We start from the raw sequence: 15,629 nt of genomic DNA on the forward strand, positions 1-15,629 counted from the left end.
GGGCCTTTGACCGGACTCTGGAGGCCGACCGAACGTACAGGGCGTGATGAGGAGATGCACAGGGCGATGGTGCGGTTGCACCACTTTTTAGACAAAGAGAAGATTCTTTGGTTGGCAAGGCAGGCGAGGAAGTGCACCTGGGAGGGGAACAATTCGCCGGAACGTGGACCTAAACTACACGGGGGTGATCACAGCCTCCACACTATGGGAGGCACTCAAGGCAGTGAATCGGAAGGAGTTTATCTCGATTCGGGCACATAGCGAGAAGGCAGAATGGGAAGAAATGACAAGGCTGGTGGAAGAGATTCTGAGGGTGGAAGGAGGTATTTTGAGGCAGGGTTGTTGAGGGAGAGGCAGAGGTTCCAGATGAAATTTGGATTGAAGAGCAGTCCGGCCAGTAGGCTACAAAATAACCACATTTACCCTTTCCTAACATCTACTGCCTCAAACAGGATTGTTTAAAGCAGCAGCTGTCACAAAGTGTTAGAGGCTTCCTGGAAAGCCCAGGGCTTCAAATCTCTTGACAGCCTTTGAAATGCAGATCTTCCATTCAACTGCTCACAGCAATACATTATATTAGCCAGTGATTGACAGTTTTATTACTCCAGCAACAGCTGCTTAATGGTTGGTTAATTAATCTTTCCCTTCAAGCTTGAATGCATCTCAATTTCTCTGCTTTGATACTGACCACAATGTTTATTAGCACTCTTGCTATGATTGACAGTCCCATACCAAAATGCAACTTCCTGCTGTGAAGAAGATAAAATCAAAGCACTTAGCTGCTTGTGATGTGCTGCAGACCTGTGACAATACCACTATGCTATCATCTCCCTAGATTATGCTATTATTCCATTAGGATCGAATGTCAAGTTTAGTGAAAAATCGTCATCTGCCAAGTGTGGAGTCTCTTATACTTACAGTTTTGAACGGTGGCTCAGTGTTATGATTCACCTCATCTTCACTAAGGGAGTCCTCCTGATCCTCATCCGATTGCTCCTCGTCCCTCAGATTGAACGATTTTACTGGATAAAAGAAAGACAGATCACACAGTAAGGTCCTGAACTCTCATGGGAAATGAAGCACAATATAGTAGAGCTTCAGGGAGCATGGATTCAGTGCAAGTGTGGGTGAATCAAGATTTAGGGGTACATGTCATTGAGAATATTCAAGACAGAGGTCAATAACTTTTTGGTTACCAAAGGAATATTGGAATAATGTGGGAAGGGGCGGAGGTCGAAGTTCAGCCATGATTTTGTTGAATGGTGGGGCAGCCCAAAAGATCAAATAATCTGCTCCTATATCTTATGATCTTGGATACCTTTCAGATAGAAACCTTACACAGTTTAGACAGACGTTACTATGCACACACAGTATTTTTAGCATTGGACATTGAACACCCAATGAATATTGCCTCCTCCGTGACCAACGCCATTGAAACTACTCTTGGGCATTGGCTCCCTTTACCATAGTAGCACAACAGACTGATGAGCACAGAAACACAAGAAAGGACAGAAAGAGTACTAGCCACACTGTACCATGCAGGTGAATGATGAGATTTTATCTAGTGCCCACTATATTACGTAGCACTGCAGCATTCGAAATGATGCTCAGGATCCACATGTGAGCCTATAAGTATTTGGGTGAATTATTTTGTTTTATGATCTATGGGTAGAGTGCTCCCATTTTTGAGATTAAGTACAGTAGTGGGTGACTCCAGCAGCGCCTTTCCCGCTGGCCAGAATAACTGGATCCTTCGCCAGATTCTGTGTTTGAAGCCTCACTAATTATGCACAGGCGTGTGCCCCTCGGAGTTACCTGGCGGGCCTGCAGCTGATTCGTCTGCTTGCCGTCAGCAGTTCACAGTTCCTAGAACCATATTTAAATATCAGTCCAGCACACTCGTATCACTCTCTCCAGTCCACCTACCGGATGCCACCAAACCAGAGGGAAAAGGCTAGCAGCCTCAAGAGGCTATTCAACCATCCCACCTCTGAGCCCATCACCTGCGAGGCACCTAAGCCCCCTTGGACCTCAACCCACCTCTTTTGGAGTCTTCATCCATCCCCTTCCAGTAAAGGATCTGGTGTCCCTTTGAACCCTTTGTTTGTGAGTTTTCATGCAGTCTTGTCAGGGTCAGCTTCTCCCCTTGATCCTCTTCTGCCTTCCATTGTTTGTCTTCTTCACCTCCTTGCTGCTCTGCCTGCCATTGTGAGCCCTCCCCCTTACACAGCCCTCCTAGCACACTTCGCTCCTTGTCTTCATTAGGCCAACCTTGCCCCTCCTTTTCCATTCGCACTCCACCCTCGGTCGAACTTTGGATCTTTGTTGCAGTTGCTGCATGAGTCACCGCAGCACAGTCCTATCTAGATAGACACTGGTGTGTGGTGCCGGGGTGGGGAGGATCCCTGTACTCCCCAACCCCAGGCATAGTACTGATCAGAGACAATGGTACAAGAGGGTCCATGGGTCCAGCAGCACGATGTTGTCCATGAAGACCAGCTTGGCATGGAGAGAGAGGCAGGAACCTGTCAGCCCTGGCAGAGTGGTGCATGGTGCCTCTGGAGCAGCACAGCATTATCGCCTGAAGGCTTTGTTGCACTCACCCCCAAGTCTCTGGTAACCGAGGATCATGTTGTGCACGCCACTCTTCAGCAATCGGAATTTATACTGGCACAATTTCACACTGGAGTGATGCAAGATTGAAAGGCCCGATGGCAGACCGCTATTTTAACGAGCATTCGTAAGATGCAAATAGCATTTATATCACCAGTCAGTGGGAAGACCGATCCATCATTAACCCGTCATTGGGAGAATTTTTGACTTTTTGGCTCCCGCTACATTCTCCGCTACTGCTGGCCACCAAACCCACTGCGGGTGGGAAGGGTGAACTGCACCCTATTTCTCATTCCATACTTGAATAGTATGTGACTAGAAGTTTGGCGATGCTCTGTATTGCTCTCTTATTGGCAATGAGAGTTTGGCAGTTTCCATAAGCCTCTGAAGTAAAGACAGTCAAAGTTCATCAGCTAAGTAACCGCAAAATTACAGAGTATGGGGAACTCAAAAGTGAAGCTACTGTTTTAGGGGCTGATGCCTCGAGCTATTGTTGGGGCATTGCGTTAGGGAACTCCATTGCATCTGCCCAATGGCACACCTGTCCTGGGAGGATTAGCAGTCAAGTGGGTTGAAGAACCCGTGGCAAGTTGTTGCAGGGCATTTTTACTCATTCATGGGATGTAGGTGTTGCTGTAAGAGCAGAATTTATTGCCCATCCCTCATTGCTGTTCAGAAGGTGATGGTGCTCCACATTCCTGAACTGCTGCAGTGTGGTGAAGGTACATGGTGCTGTTAGAAGGAGTGCTCCAGAAATCTCTGGTACGGTGGGACTACTGCCTCACAGCGCCATGGACCCAGGTTCAATTGCGGCCTTGGTTGACTTTCGTTATGGAGTTTGCACTTTCTCCCTGTGTCTAGTTGGGTTTCCTCCGGGTTCTCCGGTTTCCTCATACAGTCCAAAGATGTGCAGGATAGGTGGGGTTACAGAGATCGGGGGTGGGATTCTCCAATAATGGGACTATGTCCCCATGCCCACGAAAAAATGTGGAAAGTCCGGAGTGATTCTCCTACCTGGAGGGGGCTAGAAGGGCCCCGGAGTTCTCCTCACAGCTCCGGCTGCCGATACAGGGTCCTGCACGTCCGATCGGAGGTCCGCGCATGCGAACGGTGGCGGCCTCCCCGCGCTACATGGCGAACCCACACCGTGGACCGGCACTGAAAACATAGCCCCCCCCCCCCCCCCCCCCCCCCCCAAGATCGCGAGCGCCCGCAGTAGCCTAGCCATCCTAGAGGCCCCACCAGTGAATGATCTCCTCGCCCCACACTAGGGTGGCCGCGGGCTGAGTCTGCGGCCGCCGCCCCGAGTTCCCGACGGGCGGAACCATGAGAGAACCACGCCGTCGGGAACTCGGCCAGCTGCACTCGGTGAATCGCCGTGGGGGCCTCTATCAATGACCCCCGACCGGCGCCGCGTTAGATGCCCATTATATTGATATCCCCTCACGATGGCGAGGTTGTGCAGCATGCAAGAGTCCACCACAAAGCTTAAGGGCCGCTCTCCTGAGCACAGCAAGGCTCCCCACACAGCAAACAAGGGCAGTGAAAATTTTCACCATGTCAGAAATCTGCTTTATCGCATTCAATGTGGCATCATGGCAGCTGTTGTATGCACGCTATGTGCGTGCGTCTTTATAAGATCTTGGGGTGACTCAAATCTATATGACACAGTGAGCCATTGTAGAATGATGGCATCATGACTGCTGCCCATATTTGTTACCTGTGGTCACACACGAGTTGGAAGGAGCAACATTTCTCTGTTGCAGTCTGTGGGGTATAGTGTCTCTGGGTGTAGCTCTGTGGGGTATAGTCCGTCTTTCTTTCTGGTGTAGCTCTGTGGGGTATAGTCTCTCTCTCTGGCGTAGCTCTGTGGGGTATAGTCTCTCTCTCTGGTGTAGCTCTATGGGGTATAGTCTCTCACTCTTTCTGGTGTAGCTCTGTGGGGTATAGTCTCTCTCTGTGGTGTAGCTCTGTGGGGTATAGTCTCTCTCTCTGGTGTAGCTCTGTGGGGTATAGTCTCTCTCTCTGGTGTAGCTCTGTGGGGTATAGTCTCTCTCTCTGGTGTAGCTCTGTGGGGTATAGTCTCTCTCTCTGGTGTAGCTCTATGGGGTATAGTCTCTCACTCTTTCTGGTGTAGCTCTGTGGGGTACAGTCTCTCTCTCGCTCTCTCTGGTATAGCTCTTTGGAGTATACGCTTTCTCTCTCTCTGGTATAGCTCTTTGGAGTATACGCTTTCTCTCTCTCTGGTGTAGCTCTTTGGAGTATATGCTTTCTCTCTCTCTGGTGTAGCTCTTTGGAGTATACGCTTTCTCTCTCTCTGGTGTAGCTCTTTGGAGTATATGCTTTCTCTCTCTCTGGTGTAGCTCTTTGGAGTATATGCTTTCTCTCTCTCTGGTATAGCTCTTTGGAGTATACGCTTTCTCTCTCTCTGGTGTAGCTCTTTGGAGTATATGCTTTCTCTCTCTCTGGTATAGCTCTTTGGAGTATACGCTTTCTCTCTCTCTGGTGTAGCTCTTTGGAGTATATGCTTTCTCTCTCTCTGGTGTAGCTCTTTGGAGTATATGCTTTCTCTCTCTCTGGTATAGCTCTTTGGAGTATATGCTTTCTCTCTCTCTGGTGTAGCTCTGTGGGGTATAGCCTTTCTCTCTCTCTCTGGTGTAGCTCTGTGGGGTATAGCCTTTCTCTCTCTCTCTGGTGTAGCTCTGTGGGGTATAGCCTTTCTCTCTCTCTCTGGTGTAGCTCTGTGGGGTATAGTCTCTCTCTGTGGTGTAGCTCTGTGGGGTATAGTCTCTCTCTCTGGTGTAGCTCTGTGGGGTATAGTCTCTCTCTCTGGTGTAGCTCTTTGGAGTATAGTCTCTCTCTCTGGTGTAGCTCTGTGGGGTATAGTCTCTCTCTCTGGTGTAGCTCTGTGGGGTATAGTGTATCTCTCTCTGGTGTAGCTCTGTGGGGTATAGTCTCTCTCTCTGGTGTAGCTCTGTGGGGTATAGTCTCTCTCACTCTCTCTCTGGTGTAGCTCTGTGGGGTATAGTCTCTCTGGTGTAGCTCTGTGGGGTATAGTCTCTCTCTCTGGTGTAGCTCTGTGGGGTATAGTCTCTCTCTCTGGTGTAGCTCTATGGGGTATAGTCTCTCTCTCTCTCTCTCTGGTGTAGCTCTGTGGGGTATAGTCTCTCTCTCTCTCTCTCTGGTGTAGCTCTGTGGTGTATAGTCTCTCTCTCTGGCGTAGCTCTGTGGGGTATAGTCTCTCTCTGCTGTAGCTCTGTGGGGTATAGTCTCTCTCTCTGGTGTAGCTCTGTGGGGTATAGTCTCTCTCTCTCACTCTCTGGTGTAGCTCTGTGGGGTATAGTCTCTCTCTCTCTCTCTCTGGTGTAGCTCTGTGGGGTATAGTCTCTCTCTCGCTCTCTCTGGTATAACTCTTTGGAGTATAGCCTTTCTCTGTCTGGTGTAGCTCTGTGGAGTATAGTGTCTCTCTCTGGTGTAGCTCTGTGGGGTAAAGTCTCTCTCTCGCTCTCTCTGCTGTAGCTCCGTGGAGTATAGTCTCTCTCTCTCTCTCTGGTGTAGCTCTGTGGGGTATAGTGTCTCTCTGGTGTAGCTCTGTGGGGTATAGTGTCTCTCTCTGGTATAGCACTTTGGAGTATAGCCTTTCTCTCTCTCTCTGGTGTAGCTCTGTGGGGTATAGTCTATCTCTGGTGTAGCTCTGTGGGGTACAGTCTCTCTCTCGCTCTCTCTGGTGTAGCTCTGTGGGGTATAGTCTCTCTCTCTGGTGTAGCTCTGTGGGGTATAGTCTCTCTCTCTGGTGTAGCTCTGTGGGGTATAGTCTCTCTCTCTGGTGTAGCTCTGTGGGGTATAGTGTCTCTCTCTGGTATAGCACTTTGGAGTATAGCCTTTCTCTCTCTCTCTGGTGTAGCTCTGTGGGGTATAGTCTATCTCTGCTGTAGCTCTGTGGGGTATAGTCTCTCTCTCTGTGGTGTAGCTCTGTGGGGTATAGTCTCTCTCTCTGCTGTAGCTCTGTGGGGTATAGTCTCTCTCTCTGGCGTAGCTCTGTGGGGTATAGTGTCTCTCTCTGGTGTAGCTCTGTGGGGTATAGTCTCTCTCTCTGGTGTAGCTCTGTGGTGTATAGTCTCTCTTTCTGGTGTAGCTCTGTGGGGTATAGTCTCTCTCTGGTGTAGCTCTGTGGGGTATAGTCTCTCTCTCTGGTGTAGCTCTGTGGGGTATAGTCTCTCTCTCTGGTGTAGCTCTGTGGTGTATAGTCTCTCTTTCTGGTGTAGCTCTGTGGGGTATAGTCTCTCTCTCTGCTGTAGCTCTGTGGGGTATAGTCTCTCTCTCTGGCGTAGCTCTGTGGGGTATAGTGTCTCTCTCTGGTGTAGCTCTGTGGGGTATAGTCTCTCTCTCTGGTGTAGCTCTGTGGGGTATAGTCTCTCTCTCTGCTGTAGCTCTGTGGGGTATAGTCTCTCTCTGTGGTGTAGCTCTGTGGGGTATAGTCTCTCTCTCTGCTGTAGCTCTGTGGGGTATAGTCTCTCTCTGTGGTGTAGCTCTGTGGGGTATAGTCTCTCTCTCTGGTGTAGCTCTGTGGGGTATAGTCTCTCTCTCTGGCGTAGCTCTGTGGGGAATAGTCTGTCTCTCACTCTGGCTTAGCTCTGTGTGTATAGTCTCTCTCTCACTCTCTGGTGTAGCTCTGTGGGGTATAGTCTCTCTCTCTGCTGTAGCTCTGTGGGGTATAGTCTCTCTCTCTGGTGTAGCTCTGTGGGGTATAGTCTCTCTCTCTGGTGTAGCTCTGTGGGGTATAGTGTCTCTCTCTCTGCTGTAGCTCTGTGGGGTATAGTCTCTCTCTCTCTGGTGTAGCTCTATGGGGTATAGTCTCTCTCTCTCTGGTGTAGCTCTGTGGGGTATAGTCTCTCTCTCTGGTGTAGCTCTATGGGGTATAGTCTCTCTCTCTCTGGTGTAGCTCTGTGGGGTACAGTCTCTCTCTCGCTCTCTCTGGTATAGCTCTTTGGAGTATAGCCTTTCTCGCTCTCTCTGGTGGAGCTCTGTGGGGTACAGTCTCTGTCTCTCTCTGGTGTAGCTCTGTGGGGTATAGTCTCTCTCTCTGGTGTAGCTCTGTGGGGTATAGTCTCTCTCTCTCTCTGGTGTAGCTCTGTGGGGTATAGTCTCTCTCTCTGGCGTAGCTCTGTGGGGAATAGTCTGTCTCTCACTCTGGCTTAGCTCTGTGTGTATAGTCTCTCTCTCACTCTCTGGTGTAGCTCTGTGGTGTACTGTCTCTCACTCTGGTGTAGCTCTGAGGGTATAGTCTCTCTCTCACTCTCTGGTGTAGCTCTGAGGGTATAGTCTCTCACTCTCTCTGGTGTAGCTCTGTCTCTCTCTCTCTGGTGTAGCTCTGTGGTGTATAGTCTCTCTCTCTGGTGTAGCTCTGTGGGGTATAGTCTCTCTCTCTGGTGTAGCTCTGTGGGGTATAGTCTCTCTCTCTGGTGTAGCTCTGTGGGGTATAGTCTCTCTCTCTGGTGTAGCTCTGTGGGGTATAGTCTCTCTCTCTGGTGTAGCTCTGTGGGGTATAGTCTCTCTCTCTGGTGTAGCTCTGTGGGGTATAGTCTCTCTCTCTGGTGTAGCTCTGTGGGGTATAGTCTCTCTCTCTGGTGTAGCTCTGTGGGGTATAGTCTATCTCTGGGGCTGATCTCTGGTAGCAGCTCAGAATCGCAGGTCTCTGCACAGCAAAGAGCCAAGATACTGAATCACATACACACTCCTGTATTTGTGTAAATTGCTTGTAATCTGAATGACTGTGAGGTCAATTCAGATCTCCATGTACGAATGCCTGCTTCGATATGAATTGCACTGTTTTATCTTGGGTTAATGTTTATTTGGGATTTATTACCTCTCCGCACACAGTTAAGCTCTCATTTCTGAGATGGTCATTGATGCAATAACCTTGCCTTTGAATACACAATAAACAGAAATTAAAACCTAAACTAGTCATACTGTCTGGAATGCTGAGAAGCATTGCTCTGCTCACATGTGGACTAACATCATAAATGATTAATTCCTCTGGCGAGTAGTTTGTGTGAACTGATAAATCTATTCAACAAGAGCATGGCGTTTGTCAAAACACTGAATGTTACTGTAGAGAACAGCCCATCCTCTCATCTCTATTGTAACTCCTCATCCCTAGAAAATTGAATAAAAACATAAGAGGCAGGAGAATCCTTACCTTCCTTCTGAGGAGCAGAAGGCATCTGGCTTGCTGGTATCTCTGCCTTTGGTTGATGAACAGTAGTGTTTTCCTGCTCTTTATTTCCCTTCTCTTTTCTGGACACACGAGAAAAGCGTTTGGTGAAAGAAAGTGCTTTCAATCTTGATTTAATTGGAGTTTCTGAAGCCAAGTCTTTCTTGGTTGACTTTGCGCTGGGTTTTAATGCCCCTGTGGCTTTATTCTTTGAGGCTTCTGATTTGTTCTTGGTAAGCAACGGCTGACCTGCATTTGGACTAGACCTGTCCTTCAGGTCAGGACTGGGTGTGTCCCAATAAACTTGACTTTTCCTCTCTTGCTCTTTGAGACTTGTGTTATTTGCTGTGCGCAGAACTGGTGAGGAGTAATCCAGTGGTTTCCGTTTCTGGTCAGGGACCCCAGGTTCTACACCGGTGCAAGCTGCTGCCTTTCCTGGATGAAGCCTTGCACTCCCGGATGGTATTCTGTCAGACTGAACACTGGACTGTGTACCATCCTCCTGACTTTCTGAATCAGACTCGGAGGTTACACTTAGTCTGGCTAAGTTGTGTCTTAGGGATGGTGAAAGATTCAATTTCTTCCTTGGGGTGTTGCGATCGTCATTCTCCTTGTCCATGACGAACTTAAAATCAGGATGTGCTGAAGCACATTCCTTGGAAAGATAGCCAGACTCCGACTCCCTTTTGGTATCCTCTCTGTTCTCTTTAACCCCTGGACTAGGAATGTAACCCAGATGTTCATTTGCGGAAGCTCCTTTGCAATCAACCAGATCTGTTGTGCTGTTGGCATCTTCCAGATGTAAGGGTTTGGTAGAATGTGAAAGTGAAGATTCACTGGTGTGGGGTCCAGAGATCTCAACTGATGGTAAGGAGGTCTCATCAGTAATTGAACTCTGCCTCTGCTGACAATTACTAAATCTCTCAGTGTTACTCTCAGTTTTGCTGCCAGGTGGCGTGACACTGTGATCAAGCATTGGCAGGGGTTTAACAGAGGAAGATGAAGCCTTGTTTGGACCAATAATGTATGATGCAGATTGGTTAGACGTTGGAGATTGAGATTCTTCACTGTGGTGGCAGTGTGCTCCATTGGCTCGTTCAGCAATAATTTTATAATCCATGGAGTTCCCTTCAGTCCCTGCAGTAAAGTTGGAATCAGTGCTAGATCCAAATTCCATAGAGATCCCACTTTTGGGCCACTGATGTTCTACCGTAAGATGGGAAACATTATCCTGTGGATTTTCAGAAGAATGGGAAAATGACAACAACAACAAAAAACAAAATGGATGGTTAGAAATGGGGTTTCTTCAGAGCAGGTGAAGCTGCCTTCAATCATTACAGCTTGCAGCCTATCAGAGAGTTAAGCTGACAATGCAGAAGTTATTTGAGCAAGAGGTTAAAACAGTGCGTGGGAACACTTTCATGAAAAAACAATTGCAACACAACAGTCAGCTTTGCCGAGCACTGAAGTGATAAATAGTCTGGGCCTGTGATGAACTCTACCAAAGGAAAATATGAAACGTGTGAATGATGGCCAGGAAATGGGTTCATAGTGGGATGAAGTCTCTCAGGTGATTTGCCTCAAATGCCTTCCATTCGATCCAGATTGCAAAATGTGCCAACTCTGAACAGAGACTAACCTTCGTTCAAGGGAATCTTTTCTATTCCTGACATCGAAATTGGGAACATTTGAGTTCTTTTACTTTGGGAAGCCTAGGTGAAGAGCCAAGGTCCATTGTATAGAATCCCGCAGATGAAAACAGTAGAGAAGTGGACAAAGAAGAAGAGATTAAGCATTGCTAAGATTGAGTTTTAAAGTCTGAGACAGCATCAGAGAGGAAAGAAGGAGGGGACTAGAGTTTTGTGGTTTAGATATCCAGGAAATGATTCAAATTTGAGATTACAGCGAGATGTAGCAGTTTATGGAATGACACTTTCAACTTGGAGGAAGAACAAAAACAGAAAATGCTGGAAATCTGTGGCGAGAGAAACAGAGGGTGAAATTCTCTGCCTGGTGTCACCGGTAGCGGAGTTTCCGGTAAGGTGGGAAATGCAGCATTAGTGAAGGCAACGGGGTCGGCACCCGTTTCCGATGGTCCGACCCCCCCCCCCCGTCGGGGTTCATACACCATGCCAGCAGGAGAATGCAAATGGATCATTAAGAGCAGTTGCATCCATTTTACGGACTAGGCACCATTTTCTCTGGGCCCGCCTGACTCTTCGGTTCTCTGGGCCGGGAATCACGTGGGCGAGAATTACTACAGGTCTTGAGGCAGTTAAGCCTCAGTTAAGTCCTACCAATTTCCAGCTGAACACTTCAAAATCACACAAGCCTGAAGGTTGGTGAATGGAAAGCACTTAACTCTGCTCAGGACGGCACAGTGGCGCAGTGGTTAGCACTGCTGAGTCAAGGCACCGAGGACCCAGGTTCGATCCAGGCCCCGGGTCTCTGTTCCTGTGGAGTTTGCACATTCTCCCCGTGTCTGCATGGGTCTCACCCCCATAACCTAAAAATGTGCAGGTAGGTGGATTGGCCACGCTAAGTTGCCCCTTAGATGGAACAAAAAAGGATTGGGCACTTTAACTTTAAAAAAACTCCGCTTGAAGTGGTCCAGGACCTGTCAATCAAAGCTTGATATTTATAAACATTGAGGTTACTCAAGTGTGAAGGAAGATGAACAGAGCAACGCTGACAACTGTGTGCATGTGAACCTGTCAATCACAGCCCCATAAAATCAAAGAGAAATGAATGAATGGCTTCCAACTCAAAGATCTGAAGGGGTTTAAACACAGCTGGTTGGTTTTCTCTTTCCAGGAATTGACAGATGCTGCTATCTGTGTCTGAGCCAGCAGGTGTATTGCCCAGGTGAATATTAAAGCAGTAAATTTTTTCACTGTCTGGACTGATCTTCAGCTTCCACTCAGACAGGTGTCTCTCTTCTGGGGGGCTTGCCGACAAGGTTCTCTTTTCTGGGGGGCTGCCTGACAGGGTTCTCTTTTGGGTGCATTCCAGACAGATCATAGAATTTACAGTGCAGAAGTAGGCTATTCGGCCCATTAAGTCTGCAATGGTCGATGGAAAGATCACCTTATCCCCGTAACCCAGTAATCTCATCTAACCTTTTTTGGACACTAAGGGCAATTCGTCATGGCCAATCCACCTAACCTGCACATCTTTGGACTGTGAGAGGGAACCGGAGCACCCAGAGGAAACTCACGCAGACATGGGGAGAACGTGCATACTCCGCACAGTGACCCAAGCCGGAAATCGAACCTGCGACTCTAAAGCTGCGAAGCAACTGTGCAACTGTGCTAACCACTGTGCTACCATGCCACCTAGGTAGGCATGGGGAATTTCTTGTAGAGGTTGCTTTTCTGGGGGGTCTGTGGAGGGGCCGGGTGGGTCACCCCCATACTGCCGTATGGGAGGGGGTGGGAACCCAGAAAATCCAGGTGTGGGTTTTCTTATTTGCGCTCCTGTCAGGTGCAATTCAGCTTCAATGGGAGAACATAGGGCTGGATTCTCCTCCCCGCCACGCCGGCGGGATTCTCCATTATGCTGGCCGGTCAATGGGGTTTCCCGTAGTGGGGCAGCCCCACGCTGTCAGGAAACCCCCGGGCGCCGGCAAAGTGGGTTAAACTTGAGGATAGACAAGTCCCCCGGACCTGACGGGATATATCCAAGGATTTTATGGGAAGCAAGAAATGAAATTGCAGAGCCGTTGGCAATGATCTTTTCGTCCTCGGTGTCAACAGGGGTGGTACCAGAGGATTGGAGAGTGGCGAATGTCGTGCCCCTGTTCAAAAAAGGGAATAGGGATAACCCTGGGAATTACAGGCCAGTTAATCTTACTTCAGTGGTAGGCAAAGTAATGGAAAGGGTACTGAGGGATAGGATTTCTGAGCATCTGGAAAGACACTGCTTGATTAGGGATAGTCAGCAAGGATTTGTGAGGGGTAGGTCTTGCCTAACAAGTCTTATTGACTTCTTTGAGGAGGTGACCAAGCATGTGGATGAAGGTAAAGCAGTGGATGTAGTGTACATGGATTTTAGTAAGGCATTTGATAAGGTTCCCCATGGTAGGCTTATGCAGAAACTAAGGGGGCATGGGATAATGGGAAATTTGGCCAGTTGGATAACGAACTGGCTAACAAATAGAAGTCAGAGAGTGGTGGTAGATGGCAAATATTCAGCCTGGAGCCCAGTTACCAGTGGCGTACCGCCGTGATCAGTTCTGGGTCCTCTGCTGTTTGTGATTTTAATTAATGACTTGGATGAGGGAGTTGAAGGGTGGGTCAGTAAATTTGCAGATGATACGAAGATTGGTGGAGTTGTGGATAGTGAGGAGGGCTGTTGTTGGCTGCAAAGAGACATAGATAGGATGCAGAGCTGGGCTGAGAAGTGGCAGATGGAGTTTAACTCTGACAAGTGTGAGGTTGTCCATTTTGGAAGGACAAATATGAATGCGGAATACAGGGTTAACGGTAGGGTTCTTGGCAATGTAGAGGAGCAGGGAGATCTTGGGGTCTATGTTCATAGATCTTTGAAAGTTGCCACTCAAGCGGATAAAGCTGTGAAGAAGGCCTATGGTGTGCTAGCGTTCATTAGCAGAGGGATTGAATTTAAGAGCCGTGAGGTGATGATGCAGCTGTACAAAACCTTGGTACGGCCACATTTGGAGTACTGTGTGCAGTTCTGGTCACCTCATTTTAGGAAGGATGTGGAATCTTTGGAAAACGTGCAAAGGAGATTTACCAGGATGTTGCCTGGAATGGAAAGTAGGTCTTACGAGGAAAGGTTGAGGGTGCTAGGCCTTTTCTCATTAGAACGGAGAAGGATGAGGGGCGACTTGATAGAGGTTTATAAGATGATCAGGAGAATAGATAGAGTAGACACTCAGAGACTTTTTCCCTGGGTGGAACAAACCATTACAAGGGGTCATAAATTTAAGGTGAATGGTGGAAGATATAGGGGGGATGTCAGAGGTAGGTTCTTTACCCAGAGAGTAGTGGGGGCATGGAATGCACTGCCTGTGGAAGTAGTTGAGTCGGAAACATTAGGGACCTTCAAACGGCTATTGAATAGGTACATTGATTATGGTAGAATAATGGAGTGTAGATTAATTTGTTCTTAAGGGCAGCACGGAAGCATTGTGGATAGCACAATTGCTTCACAGCTCCAGGGTCCCAGGTTCGATTCTGGCTTGGGTCACTGTCTGTGTGGAGTCTGCACATCCTCCCCGTGACTGTGTGGGTTTCCTCCGGGTGCTCCGGTTTCCTCCCACAGTCCAAAGATGTGCAGGTTGGGTGGATTGGCCATGATAAATTGCCCTTAGTGTCCAAAATTCTATGATAAAAGTTCAGCACAACATCGTGGGCTGAAGGGCCTGTTCGGCGCTGTATTTCCCTATGTTCAAAAGCGGAGAATCACGCCAACGGAGAATCCAGCCCATAGTCTCCCAAACTGATATTTATGCCAGAGGTAACAGGTGTGATTTAATGGCGCGTGTGCCCAACACAGATCCAGGCGTGCCGGTTAAATTATGGGAGAGGCCAAAATGGGGTCCACACCGAGCGCCAATTGGTTTGCAATCTAGCTAGCCATCCCCATTGGGGGGTTCCGAATCTCGCACGGATGTGGCGAGACACCAATTGAGACCAATTAGGGGCAATTTCCATCTCATTAGTGAGATGAAAGCGCAATCTAACGGTCTCCCAGGAACTAACCGGCTGCCCGACAAGCGGTCACATGGGCAGTGGTTAGCACTGCTATTTAAAAATGGTAAGCCCGAGGAAATGGAGCTGCTTACCCTGGACTTGGGGAAGATGGGCCTGGTTGGGAGGCTGGGCACCATCAGTCAGGGGACGCCCCTGGGCTGGGGAGGGATGAGGGACTCAGTGTCTGTGGGTCCTACAGGCGTTCCCCCAAATTGTGTACACCCATGATAGGGGCAACTACAGCTGCTGCCTGTCTGTCCTATCAAACACTTCCAGGACAGGTTTCTGGTTATATGCTGATGGTCACTTTAACTCCCTCTGACTGTGAGCAGCCTCTGGCTGCACAGCTGAATTGGAAATTAGTTATGTGAGCACTTCACAGCTGCAGGTTGTGTTTGCTGCTTGTGGAAATGCCTGGAGGCTGCTGTGCTGTTTCCTTCCTTATCTGTAGCCAGAAAGAAGAGAAAAAATTCATAAGATACCTGGGTCCTGGAACACCGGGCTCAGGGGAAGTATGAGTCCATAAGGCAATCCAGTTTGAAGCAAAAAGGTGCTGCGGGACCTGCTGCGTGACATTGTTCCAAATGGGGCCACCTGATGACATTGTTGGAGAAATGCTTTTGCAGATTTCTGATACTTTTGTTGCTGGTGTGGTGAGCATGTAACTGGCACATCACCACGGGTTAAACACGCTGGATGTCAGGGATGTTTAATTGCACCCTGAGCACCAGTACAATATGCGGATGCCAGGATTTGTTTCCGGTGAGACTGGGCCGTGTGGAGTGACCTGCACAGCTACGGCTCCTGGATGGAGAATGGCACTGATATGTGGAACAAGAAACGCATTGACGGACAGATCATTTCTATGGCAAGGTTCTGGACATGATAACACATTCTCAGGCTTATCCTCCATTTCTGTTGAGGAACCTACAAGGGGTGACACGTGGGGCAAGATTCTCCCATCTGAAGGCAGAGTGTTGACGCTGTTGTAGGGGCTCCTGATATGGCCGGGGGTGAGTGTGCAGTGCGGGGGCCTCCAGCACAATTGGCTCGGTGGATGGCACGCAGAAAAGGACGGACACGTA

At 48.7% G+C, this 15,629-nt stretch overlaps 1 protein-coding gene across 12 annotated transcripts in view; it reads right to left on the reverse strand.

Moving 5' to 3' along the window:
• Positions 1 to 15,629, reverse strand: part of mical1 (microtubule associated monooxygenase, calponin and LIM domain containing 1) — a 204,904-nt gene that overhangs the window by 46,847 nt on the left and 142,428 nt on the right. For 10 of the 12 annotated variants that reach the window (XM_038819533.1, XM_038819540.1, XM_038819539.1 and 7 more), the window contains 2 exons: positions 8,813 to 10,058; positions 919 to 1,022 (listed from right to left, as the gene is read on the reverse strand). In XM_038819533.1, the coding sequence (XP_038675461.1) occupies positions 919 to 1,022; positions 8,813 to 10,058 (1,350 nt within the window). The remainder of the gene's footprint in view (positions 1 to 918; positions 1,023 to 8,812; positions 10,059 to 15,629) is intronic. The other 2 variants (XM_038819544.1, XM_038819543.1) reach the window with 1 other exon arrangement.

Source organism: Scyliorhinus canicula, chromosome 15 (assembly GCF_902713615.1).
Source record: "Scyliorhinus canicula chromosome 15, sScyCan1.1, whole genome shotgun sequence".
Taxonomy (NCBI): Eukaryota; Metazoa; Chordata; class Chondrichthyes; order Carcharhiniformes; family Scyliorhinidae; genus Scyliorhinus; species Scyliorhinus canicula.